At 52.6% G+C, this 12219-nt stretch overlaps 1 protein-coding gene across 1 annotated transcript; it reads left to right on the forward strand.

Annotated features, from left to right (window-relative positions):
- Positions 1-7781: 7781 nt before the first annotated feature.
- LOC123166975 (putative F-box/LRR-repeat protein 23) lies at positions 7782-10332 on the forward strand. Its single transcript, XM_044584822.1, has 2 exons — positions 7782-8271; positions 8830-10332. Exons 1-2 carry the CDS (start codon positions 7844-7846, stop codon positions 9425-9427), a joined length of 1026 nt encoding a protein of 341 aa, XP_044440757.1. The 5' UTR covers positions 7782-7843; the 3' UTR covers positions 9428-10332.
- The last annotated feature ends 1887 nt before the right edge of the window (positions 10333-12219 follow it).

A 12219-nucleotide genomic window follows, 5' to 3' on the forward strand; every position in this document is an offset into this window, starting at 1 on the left:
CTTGAAGAAGGGCAAGGCGCGTTCTCCTAGTTTGGAGATGAAGCGTCCCAACGCAGTCACCCGACCTGCCAGCTTCTGCATTTCTCTGAGGGTCTGCGGTGGGCTCATGTCCTCAATGGCCTTGATCTTTTCCGGGTTCGCCTCGATCCCTCTGTGGGACACAAGGAATCCCAGCAACTTGCCGGAAGGGACACCGAACACACACTTCTCTGGGTTGAGCCTCAAGTTCACCTGACGCAGGCTCTCGAAGGTCTCTTCCAGGTCTTGGATCAGGGTCCTCGCCTCCCGAGATTTCACCACGATGTCGTCGACGTAGGCCTCTGTGTTCCTCCCGAGATGTCGCCCTAAGGCGATGTGCATCAACCGCTGGAAGGTCGCGCCCGCATTGCGCAGCCCGAAGGGTATGCAGGTGTAGCAGTACACCCCACACGGGGTCAGGAAGGCTGTCTTCTCTACATCTTCCACCGCCATCTTGATCTGGTGATACCCTGAGAACGCATCCAGGAAGCAAAACAAGTCGCACTCGGAGGTGGAATCGACGATCTGGTCGATGCGTGGGAGAGGGAACGGGTCTTGCGGGCACGCCTTGTTGAGGTTGGTGAAGTCGACGCACATTCGTTCCTTCCCGCCTTTGTTCGGTACTATGACGGGGTTCGCCAGCCATGTGGGGTATCGAACCTCGCGAATGGTACCCGCGGCCTCCAACTTGCGGGTCTCTTGGATGATGAAGGCTTGCTTCTTCGTGGATTGCCGCCTCACTCGCTGCTTGACAGGGCGCGTGTCGGGGCACACCCTTAAGTGATGCTGAATCACCTCTCTCGGAACCCCCACCAGCTGATTGGGCTCCCATGCGAATATATCTTTGTTTGCGCACAAGAACCTCACCAACGCCTCTTCTTGGATGGAATCGAGGCCGGCACCTATGGTGAAGGTGGCTCCTGAGGACCCGTCCTCGTCGACCGGCACCTGCTTGGTTTCTGCCTTGTCTTGGGTGAACAGCTGCTTCTTCTTGGTAGGCACGGCCTCCTTGGCCTCGGGGGTACCGGCGTCGGCGGGCTGCGCTGCCGCTGCGGTCTTGAAGGCAAGCTTGAGTGCCGTCACGGCCTCCTTGGTGCCCCCTGATGGCGAGGACACCTTTGCTTCCAGGCATCTTCATGAGGTTATAGGCCGGATGAGTTGCTGCCATGAACTGGGCTAGAGCTGGGTACCCGAGGATGGCGTTGTACGGGAGGCCGATGCGGGCGACGTCGAAGTCGACCAACTTAGTGCGGTAGTTGTCGCGCGTGCCGAAGGTGATGGGGAGGCGTATCTGCCCCAGAGAGTGGGCAGCGCCGCCACCAACCGCTGAGAAAGGCTTGCTGAGGCTGAGCCGCCTGGGCGGCACGTGAAGGAAGCCGAAGGCTTCCACGGAGAGCAAGTTGAGGCCAGCGCCGCCGTTGATGAGGGTCTTGGTAACGGCCACGTGGCAGATGGTGGGCGTGCAGAGCATCGGAAGCGTGCCCGAGCCGGCGGTGGAGTCAGGGTGGTCTTCTGAGTTGAAGGTGAGCTCGGCCTCAGGCGCAGCCCAGCCGGTCGGAGCCCCCGAGCGCCTGGAAGCGGCGCCAACCTGGCGGAGGAACAACTTAATGTGGCGATCCGAAGGAGGCGCCTGAGAGCCTCCTAGCAGGGCCGCGACCGCGTGGTGCGCCGGTGCCGCGTAGCGTGCGGTCAAGAGGTCGCGCAGCTCCTCCCAAGACGCCACCATGGATCCGGGGAGGTTGAGCAGCCAGGCGCGCGGCTCGCCGGTGAGGGCCATGGGGAGCCAGTTGGCCATGACCTTGTCGTCGCCCCCGGCCTCGAGGACGGCTTCCTCGTATGCTAGCAGGAAACTCGTTGGGTCCGCCACGCCGTCGTAGCGCGGCGGCATCTCCGGCTTGAACTTGGTTGGCCACCGCACCCGTCGCAGGGCGGGGGCTAGGGCTCGGAGCCCCCTGGCCCCGTCGTCGATGCTGGCCGCCGGAGGTGATGACGGTGCGCCGGCCATGCGGGCGGAGCGTAGATCGACGGAAGAGAAGCCTCAGTGCACCCCTACCTGGCGCGCCAAATGTCGGATCTGGGGTTCCAGCAAAACCCTTAAGGTTCGAACTCTGGGGTACGCGCAAAGTTCTTTCCCTCCTATCGATCCACGCCCTAGCTCGCTAAGATCTCACGGACGAACTCGACGAACTCGCAACACAGAAAGACACGAGGTTTATACTGGTTCGGTCCACCGTTGTGGTGTAATACCCTACTCCAGTATGGTGGTGGTGGATTGCCTCTTGGGCTGATGATGAACAGTACAAGGGGAAGAACAACCTCCTGAGGTTGAGGTGTTCTTGTGCTTGTCGAACTTGTGTGGGTGAGGACTCGATCAGTTCCAGATCAGATGCCCCCTATGGTGGTGGCTAGCTCTACTTATATAGGCCCTGGTCCTCTCCCCAAATATTGAGCGAGAAGGGAGCCAACAACGGCGGGCAAATTTGAAAGGGGACAACTAATACAAGCTATCCTGACAAAAGTGGTCTTCGCCTGCAAAAGGCTCTGGTGCTGACGCCGTCTTGGGCTCCATGGAGACCTCCATCTTGCTGTCTTGCTGGTCTTCGGTCTTGTTGCACCGATATGGAAACCTTTGCTTTATGCCTCGGTACTCCGCGCCTGCGCCTGCCTCCTTAGCACCAAAGAGGAAACAAGGACGCTGTGCGCACTGGCGCCCGCCTGGTGTCGATCGTCACGGCTCACGTCACGCGAGCCTCGCGAGGTTTGCCCCACCTTGATATCTCCGCTCCTCGCGAGCCTACCGGGTGTGGCCGCTCCTGAGGAGGTCTTGCGTCGTCTGCCCCGCGAGGCTTGGCCCCTCGCGAGGGTCTTGAATGCCTTGTCGATGAAGATGGGCCGTATGGCCCGCTAGCTTAGCCACGCCGTGGGCCGCAGGCAGGCAAGTCTGGGGACCCCCGTTCCCAAAACGCCCACACTATTGGTGGACGCTGGCTCTCCCCGGTTGATCGACGGCGTAACTGTACTTGGTTCCTCTCTTCAGTAGTAAATTGTTTGTCGCCGGAGCACACCTGTTTGCATTATGAGTAACACATCCATCCTAATCATGAACTGGAATGTCCTCGGCCTGAATTCACCGGCGAAGAGGACCACCATCTGTGAGGTGGCTGACGCCCATAGCCTAGCTCTGTTGTGCATGTAGGAGACGAAGATCGACATCTGGTCACCACAGATTGTCAGGGAGATTGGAGGCCGTAGACTAGACAAATGCGTCGTTCTGCTGGCGCTGGGCACCCGCGGCGGCGCTGCAATCTTCTGGGACTCCACCAAGATTACGATCAGCACACAGTCAGTTGGGCAATTTTCCATCACAGCCAGGGCTTTCCTCCCTCACGGCGGCCTCTCCTTCTGGATTACTATGCTGTATGGCCCGACTGTCGGCACAAGAAAGGATGAATTCCTCGATGAGCTGAGCAGAAGCAGGCCACCCCTCGGCGAGCCATGGCTGATAAACGGCGTTTTCAACATCATCTACGAGGCAAGAGACAAGAGCAACCACAACATCAACAGAAGGATGATGGGCAGATTCAGAGATGCAATCGATCGGGCTTGCCTGCGAGAGATAAAATGCAAGAACAGGCGCTACACGTGGAGCAACGAGAGGGAGAACCCAACCTTTGTCGCCATTGACATAGTGTTCTGCAACCAGGAATGGGAAGCGGTCTTCCCCTCCTACATCCTTATGGCTGCATCCACATCGTGCTCTGATCACTGCCCCTTGCTGCTCACGGCCACCGCCACGAAAAGCAATCTTCAGATTCGAATCCTTCTGGCCAAAGTTCCCCCACTTCCACCAGACGGTCCAGAGAGCGTGGCAGAGGCCAGTGAACCACTCCTGCCCATTCACTAGGATGAAGATCAAGCTAAAAAGAGCGGCGGCATACCTGTAGATCTGGGCGAAGAACACTTTCAACAACGCAAAACTGCAGTTTCACATTGCGTCAGAGGTGGTGCTGCGGCTAGATGTGGCACAGGAGACGCGACAACTAACCCCAAGGGAATTTTGGCTGAGGAAAACTCTGGAACTGAAGATAGTTGGTCTCGCAGCTCTTGAGTGGGTCAGGAAGCGGCAAGCAGCAAGGACTACCTGGCTCAAAGCGGGCGATGCGAAAACAGCTTTCTTCCAAGCAAGATCAACTCTAGACGAAGGAAAAATTACATACACTGCCTAGAGTCAAAGAACAAGCAAGCAACAGACCACAAAGAGAAAGCGGCCATGATCCATGAGCACTTCACAGCACTTCTGGGCAACAAGGAGAGACGGGCAAAAACAGTCAACTGGGATATGATTCAGCTACCTCGTCTGCAAACTGGAGGAGGCCTCGACAACCCATTCACAGAGCAAGAAGTTTGGGCAGCAATATGTGCGTCTCCGGTTGAGAAGGCGCCAGGATCCGATGGCTTCAATGGTGCCTTTTTCAGTGCTTGTTGGCAAACGATCAAGATGGACACCATGGCTGTCTTTCATGCTTTTTACCAGCTCGCCGGGGGCGATTTTGCGGTCTTAAACAAAGCTATGATCGTCCTGCTGCCAAAAGAGGATGGCGCAACCAAACTGTCCGACTTCCGCCCAATCAACCTAATCTATTCAGTGGCCAAGCTGATCGCCAACGTCCTCTCGATCAGGCTAATGGGTGTGCTAGACCAGCTCATATCCCCGGCCCAGAGCGCTTTTCAGAAGAAGAAGGGCATCCATGACAGTTTTCTTTATGTTCAGAATGTTCTACGGTTGTTTCAGAGGAGAAAGTCGTCGCTGCTCCTACTCAAGATCGACATTGCCAAGGCTTTTGACACGGTTTCATGGGAATATATCCTCGAGCTGTTGCAGCGGATGAATTTCCCGGCGCGTTGGATAGACTGGGTCGCCCTGCCTCTCTCCTCCGCGTCCTCCACCTGCATGCTAAACGGAGACCCGGGCCCTGCGACCCTTCATCAGCGGGGGCTGTGGCAAGGGGACCCCCTTTCGCCGATCCTCTTCATTCTGGCGATCAACACCCCTCACCGACTATTAGAAGCAGCTCAGCATGCCGGGGCCATCGCCCCCCTGACGACCGGTGCAGCGCGTCTGCGGGTCATGCTCTACGCGGACGACGCGATCTTCTTTGCTAACCCGGTGCGCCAGGAGATAGACACCATCATGCAGCTACTGGACAGGTTTGGAGAGGCGATGGGGCTTCGCAGCAACCCCCAAAAATCGTCAGCGGCAGCCCTTAACTGCGGTAGTATCGACCTCATAGACGTCCTTCAAAACTTCGGCGGCACTAGAGTAGGCTTCCCGATCAGGTACCTCGGTCTCCCGCTCTGCATCGGCAGGCTTTGGCTTGTGCACATCCAATACCTCATCGACCGCATCCGTGCACGGCTCGCGGCTTGGAAAGGCCGTCTCCTGCCGACCGCGGGTCGCCGCGTGCTGGTCCGGTGCGTCCTATCCGCGCTGCCCGCCTTCGCCATGGCAGTCCTGCGCATCCCGAAAAGATTCTACAAGGACGTCGACAAGGCTCGTCGGCGGTTCCTGTGGGCGCACGATGAAGAGGTCACCGACGGCAAATGCAAGGTGAACTGGCGGCTGGTCACGTCCCCAGTCGACCACGGCGGCCTCGGCATCCCCAACATGGAGCGGTTCGCGCGCGCGCTGCGCCTCCGATGGCTATGGCTGGCATGGACGGACCCGGCCAGACCATGGGCAGGCATGGGGACGCCTTGTGACACCAAGGACAGAGAGCTCTTCGCCTCGACGACGACGGTGACGGTGGGTAGCGGCAGCAGAGCCCTCTTCTGGCACTGCACATGGCTCGGCGACCAGCCGTTACGACAAGTCTACCCAGACCTGTTCAGGCGCTCAATCAGAAAGAACCGCACGGTGGCGGACGCATTACGCGAGGACAAATGGATCATGGACCTCAGGCGCGGCAACAGCTTGGAGATCGTCCCCCAGGCCGTTCAGTTGCAACGCCGCATCAGAAATGCAAATCCAGTGCTGCGAAAAGGAATCGAAGACAAGATCGCATGGAAAGCCGGAGGCCAATACACAACGAGGTCAGCGTACAACTCCCAATTCCCTTTGCAACCAGCATCGACATGAAAAGATTAGTGTGGAAGATCTGGGCTCCTGAGAAAATAAAATTCTTTCTCTGACTGCTCCACCACAACCGACTTTGGTGCAATGACCGCCTGCAACGTAGGGGATGGGTAAATCCCTACTTCTGCCAGCTATGCTGCCGCAACCTCGAGTCTTCCTACCACCTGATATGGGAGTGCAGCACCTCGCGGGAAATCTAGTCAAGAGCAGCCACCTGGGAGGGCTGCGCGACACTCTCACCGGCCTCCTGGAGCTCAAGCAAAACAACAACCGAGGCCGTCACCACAATCTTCAACTCCGCGACGCCAACAGAGGGAATCAAGACCATGGTGGCCATGATCGCTTGGCACATATGGTTGGAGAGAAACAATTGCACATTCCGAGGAAAGACGCCGAATGTGCTCAACGTGATAGAAGCCTGCCGGAGAGATATCGAGCAATGGAGACTCGCCGGCGCCCATGCCATAGCGCCCCCGTTTGGGGATATAACGTGAGGAATAGGCCTTGTTTTTGCTCCTGTAACGGTGTGGAGGAGAGTCCCTGCGTGCTCCCTCCCCCCACACCTATGAGAAAATTTTGATCTCTTTCTTGATCTTTTGATCACAATTCTTGTATCTCTCCCCTGCTAAGCCAATGAAAAGCCAGCAAGCCTGAATCTTTCAAAAAAAGGTGAAGGTTATTCTAGCCCATGTTTTCTCGAAAGGCTTTTGCCCCACTTTATTATATACTCTCTCCGTTCCAAAATAAGTGTCTTCGATCAAAGTTGTACTAAATCGAAAACACTTATTTTGGGACTAAGGGAGTATAAAGCAACAACCGAACAAAGTACATGCCCAAACGATACAATGTGGTGACGTAGCCCTCTTACAAAGTCGTTCTTAGGATAATCGGATGACGCAAAAGGCAAGGGACTATGCTACCGAAAGATAACACAGGAGAGAGAATGGTGGAAAGCGTCGCCGCTGTCGATTCCACAACGGACAAAGACTTTCACTCAGAATCCAAACACGAAGAGGAGTACCACAACGATGTCTTCAAGAAGAGAGTGACGTCCATCATCGGCGACAAAGTTCGAAGCTTTTGCCCGACAGCTCCATCGTGCCACCACGAGGACTCCAAGACAAGCGTGACGGGTTCAGATTCCCAGATCCGGATCAGTGCACCATGACATAGCGCGCTCAAGCCACCCACTGCCAAACCTCTCGCCTGCCCACACGGCCAAGAGACCTAGCTACCACAACCACCATGATGCCCGCCGAAGAGCCAACGGACCGCCTTCCAGGGCCGCCGCCTCGACATCCATGCCACGAGACATCGTCAGCCGCCCGCTTCATAGTGCCAACCCGCGGCAAGAAAAGTCCGGCATCAGTCACCGAGGCTGAATTGTAAAAGAAGATATAGATCAAGTACACGATGTTTTTAAAACACATTATATGATGTCTTGTGTTTGCCCAACGTATTATGTATTGAATGATAGTTAGCGCACACATGGTTAATAATCCTAAAAAAATACATATGCATAGTGCAAAATGAGAGACCTCAACAGGCTGAGGTCCTATGCGAAAGAAAAAGAAAAATCAAAGGCACCGACCTACCTATGCGAAAGAAAAAGAAAAATCAAGGCACCGACCTACGCTTATCGCAGCCCATAAAACAAATCTTGCCTCGTTAACGCTCCGCATCGCGATCCCGATGCAGCCGCCATCGCTCCACCAGCCGCCGCCGCCGGCCACGCCGCGCGGCCGAAAGGGACGAGCCAGCAGGAGGAGAGACCGGACGTGGCACGTCACGGTGTTCAACCACATGCCGGTGCCGTGGGAGAGGGACTGGGCGGACCTTCCCCAGGACGCGATCTCCTGCATCCTCCGCAAGCTGGACCAGGTGGAGCTCCTGCTGGGCGGCGCCGCGGCGGTGTGCCGCTCCTGGCGCCGCATCGCGCGGCACGAGCCCGAGCTGTGGCGCTGCATCGACGCGCGCGACCTGCCGGCCGTTCCGCCCTTCGGCTGGCAGGCCGTCCGCACCAATCTTGTGCGCTCCGCCCTGCGGCTCAGCGCCGGGCAGTGCGAGGTCTTCGCCGCCGAGCTCTTCGACGATGACCTGTTCCTCTTCCTCGGCGAGCAGTAAGTCTCTCTTATTGACCCACTTTGTTGCAAGGTCTCCTGTTCCTGTTCGTTTTTCGATTCAGTTGCTAATTAAGCAGAATAAACTCGATCGAATTCGCAGGTCAAATTTGAGAGTAAATAGCTAAAAAACATCACAATTGTGCGTGTTGTATAAAAAACCACAATTTTGCTAAAGGTTTGTAAAAGAAACATAAATTCGCATGACAAATTTATGAGTAAATAGCTAAAAACCATCACAATTGCGCACGTTGTATACAAAAAGCACCATTTACCGAAAACATCGATTTTCAGTAATCCGTTTACCGTTACCACTGTATGCTCATTTGACCACGTTTGACACGAAATCTGACAGGTGGGTCCCACTGTAAGGGCTGACTTGGCACCAAAATCTTCGCACCGTTAGTTTGCCGTTAAGCCAGATAAATGGCCCATCCGTCAGCTTTTGATCCTCCCTTTCACGCAGTCGGCCGTAGCTGTCCATTTTACATTGTATAGAGACTGCGTTAATTAATTCAGATCAGAGAGAGTAGCATTAATCTTAATACTATCTTGCAGGGCACCCTTATTAAAGAGGCTCTATCTCATCAAGTGTTATTACGTCTCAAAGAAAGTATTTGCAAAGGTTATGCGCAAGTTCCCTCTCCTTGAAGAGCTCGAGCTTTCGATGTGGTTTGGTAGCACAGAAATGCTCGAGATCGTCGCTGAAGCCTGCCCACGCCTGAAGCACTTCAGTCTCATAAAAAAAGATCGTTTTTACAAACCTGCAGATGATGGTAATGCTTTCGCGATTGCGAAGATGCACGAGCTACGTTCCTTGTATCTCGACAGCAACAGACTCACCCACAAAGGGCTGACAGTGATCCTTGATGGCTGTCCCCACCTAGAGCACCTTAACGTTTTCGAATGTAAGTATCTCAAGATGGATGATGACCTGCTGGAGAAGTGTTCTCGAGTTAACATGGCTGGCCCTCGGTACTCTTTGCCATATCTGCCTTGCAGTTGCTGTTGGAGTCCCGACTATCCAAATCACGAGGATTATGAGGATTACCGTGAGGATTCTTATTACTACATCGGTGATCACATCGACGATGATGATCTTGCAGAACACGAGAGGCTTCTTGACGTCAAGGGCATGCGGAGGTACTTGCCCTAGTGAGATCTGGTTGTTGTGGTTGGAGTTTCCGAATACCGTATTCTCACTGATGGAATGGTGGTTCGTTGTGTCAATTAATTCCCCCCGCGGGTTTTCCGATCCACCTTTCCTCACTGAAGTTTGATGTCCATTTATTCTTTTTGAAAAGGGGAATACCCAGCCTCTGCACCAGTTTTATTGGAATATATGATTGTTCCCAATAAAAGAAGTGTTGACGATGTGCTTCTTCATTTTGCTACAACCAGTAGTGCCTCCGAAGGATGCCAGCTTGAAAATGGTACACGGAGGTTCAAGGTTGCTGGTTCTCAAGTTAAACTTCATTGGTAGACAAAAAATGGCGACAATCAGACATCCGTCCGTCCTTGCTCTTCCTGGTCTGAATCAGTGTGCTTTCTTACTTCCTGTACCTCCTGGTAGAATTATTTTTATGATTGAAGGTTTGCTGTCATGGCCTGATCCTGGGAATTTAACAAAGGCGGATCAATCTAGACGCAGTCCGTCAGTCAGATGCTTGTGCCAAGTAATCCTACTAGAAGCTTAAAATAATAAAATAATTTCCACGTATACTTTTGTCACATGATGATGCTGAATGCCATGAATTTATATGCTGCAGAAATTACTACCAAGATCTCTATTCTTGATGATTGCGGCATTCTCTTTTCCTTCCTATATTTGTGCATTTAGGAAAGAAGCAAGGCAATAGTATTTGATGCGTGCAAGATCTTGTGTAAAATAAAATTACCACCAGTATCTCTATCAGTCCCACCTTGACCCTACTCTTGAGGAACTTCATTTTGCGACTAACCCGTTAACGAGAGTGGTTTTTAATAGCTCGAGCTCCATGGTACCCCCATGAACAGTACAATCGAAAATATTAGTAAAAAAGATCCGAAAATTCTGAAACTTTGTGGGATTGATTATGACCAAATTTTGTAGGTGCTTGCAAATTTTTGTGTCCAAATAACATTTTAGGAGCTCATACAGAAAATAACAATATTGGTGCTCAAAACTTGTGTGCACTGTTGAGCAGAATTTTCTTTCTTTTTTGTTTGGGCCCGTTAGATGTCATATGGACACCAAAATTTGAAAGCACTGAAGAAATTTGGTTATAAACAACGTCACAAAAATTCAGTTTTTTAATATAATTTTTACCATTTTTCTGATTTTACTGTTCATAAGGGTACCATGGAACTCGAGCTACACTACAAGTTTCTGATGTCATCAGTGCCATTTCTATCTTCACTAGTTTTGTGTTTTGCCGGACCAGGATAAGAAATCAAACCAAGAGCATTTCTCTGTTCCCACTCTTGAATCTTCAAGGAAAACTTCTTACCAGCTTCTCATTTTCATGTAAAGGATCTGTCACATCTTGTACAACCTGCTTGCCTTCCTATTTTTCTTTCTCTTTCTCAGTATCCCGAGCATTACCATCACTCAAGCATTTTTTTCCCAGCATGCTAAGCATTCAGGGTGTGTTTGGTTGTTGCCTAAGCTTGCCTTGCTAAAAATTTGGTTGCCAAAAATTTGGTCAAGGTTATTCTAGCCTGTGTTTTGGGAAACATTATCAAGAAAATTGAAGTAGAGTGGGCAAAAGAGCATTGGCATATCGAAAAATCAGGCACGGTCTGAACAAAGACCAAGTTTTTTTGTCATGACCAGAATATTGATAGCCCTCCTAGAGTCCGAAGATACTATCATGTCACCCGTCTCAGTATCTTGTAGAACATGAGCAACTCCAGGGGCCTATTCAACGGTGGGAGCGAGTAAATTGCATAAAACCACCACTTTAAGGGCTAGGTTTGCGAAAAACACTAGGATATAGATTCTCTGCAGAAAGCACCACGTCTTGTGTAATTGTTTTGCAAAAACCATTGATCGGCGGATTGGGCCGTGTTAAGTGAGTTTATGACAGGTGGGGCCCATTTTTCGCCTACATGGCACTCCAGGCCGTCCCGACAGCCGGCAGACGGCGTTAGACGGCGCCGTTCGGTCTCGTCTTTAGTCATCGCCGCATCTCTATTCCCCCATTCTTATTCCCCCTCCCCTCGCTCCCGCCGCCGTCGCTTGCCCCCTCACACTGCAGAGATGCGTAGTCCGGCGAAAGGTGGCGTTGCTGGCGGCAGCGCTTCGCCCGGCAGCGCCGCACGCATCGTAGGTAGTGGAGGAGGACCCGCAGTGGATCCAGGCAAGCTTTGCGGGAGCTCGAACCCTAGCAAGCCGACGGAGGAAGAGTAGGAGGGGGACCCGCAGTATTCGGTGGAATACCGGGCGCGAGAGCATTCGCCGCGGCAGTGAAGGCCAATCCGACTGGAAGCCAACACATCGGGTCATCCTACGGTGGCGTATAGTGAGATCCACTTTTCTTTGCTCTTCTCCTTCCCCTTCTTCATTCCATTGCGTTGCTAGGGTTAGGGTTCATATTGCTCTCTCCTATCAGATGGAGTACAGGCGTCAAATGCTGTGATTTGTTTGTCCTGTGCCCTAGGGTTGACATTACTTAGATTAGTTCATATGATGTGATTTGTTTGTCATGTGCCTAGGGTTGACATTACTTAGATTAGTTTAGAAATTAGCTTATTTAGTTGATTTTAGGTGCTGTGTTATTCAGTTTATTTTAGGTACACTGTTAATTGGATGCAGTTAGACATATGGTTAGGTTCACCGTTAATTGAGTTCTCCTGTTAATTAGATGTGCATGGTTTTGCCTCAGACATATTTACCAGAACTTTCAAAATGCTGGGTTTAGAGGGCCAGAATTAAAGAAATACATGGATGAAGCAAGTTACTCATAC

The sequence above is a fragment of the Triticum aestivum genome, chromosome 7D (genome assembly GCF_018294505.1).
Source record: "Triticum aestivum cultivar Chinese Spring chromosome 7D, IWGSC CS RefSeq v2.1, whole genome shotgun sequence".
NCBI lineage: Eukaryota > Viridiplantae > Streptophyta > Magnoliopsida > Poales > Poaceae > Triticum > Triticum aestivum.

What these genes read in the sequence shown, in the direction of transcription:
- LOC123166975 (XM_044584822.1), top strand. Translation starts at nt 7,844, where the DNA reads ATGCAGCCGCCATCGCTCCACCAGCCGCCGCCGCCGGCCACGCCGCGC. An exon ending in TTCCTCTTCCTCGGCGAGCA is followed by an intron (nt 8,272 to 8,829) that starts GTAAGTCTCTCT and finishes ACTATCTTGCAG; the next exon opens with GGCACCCTTATTAAAGAGGC.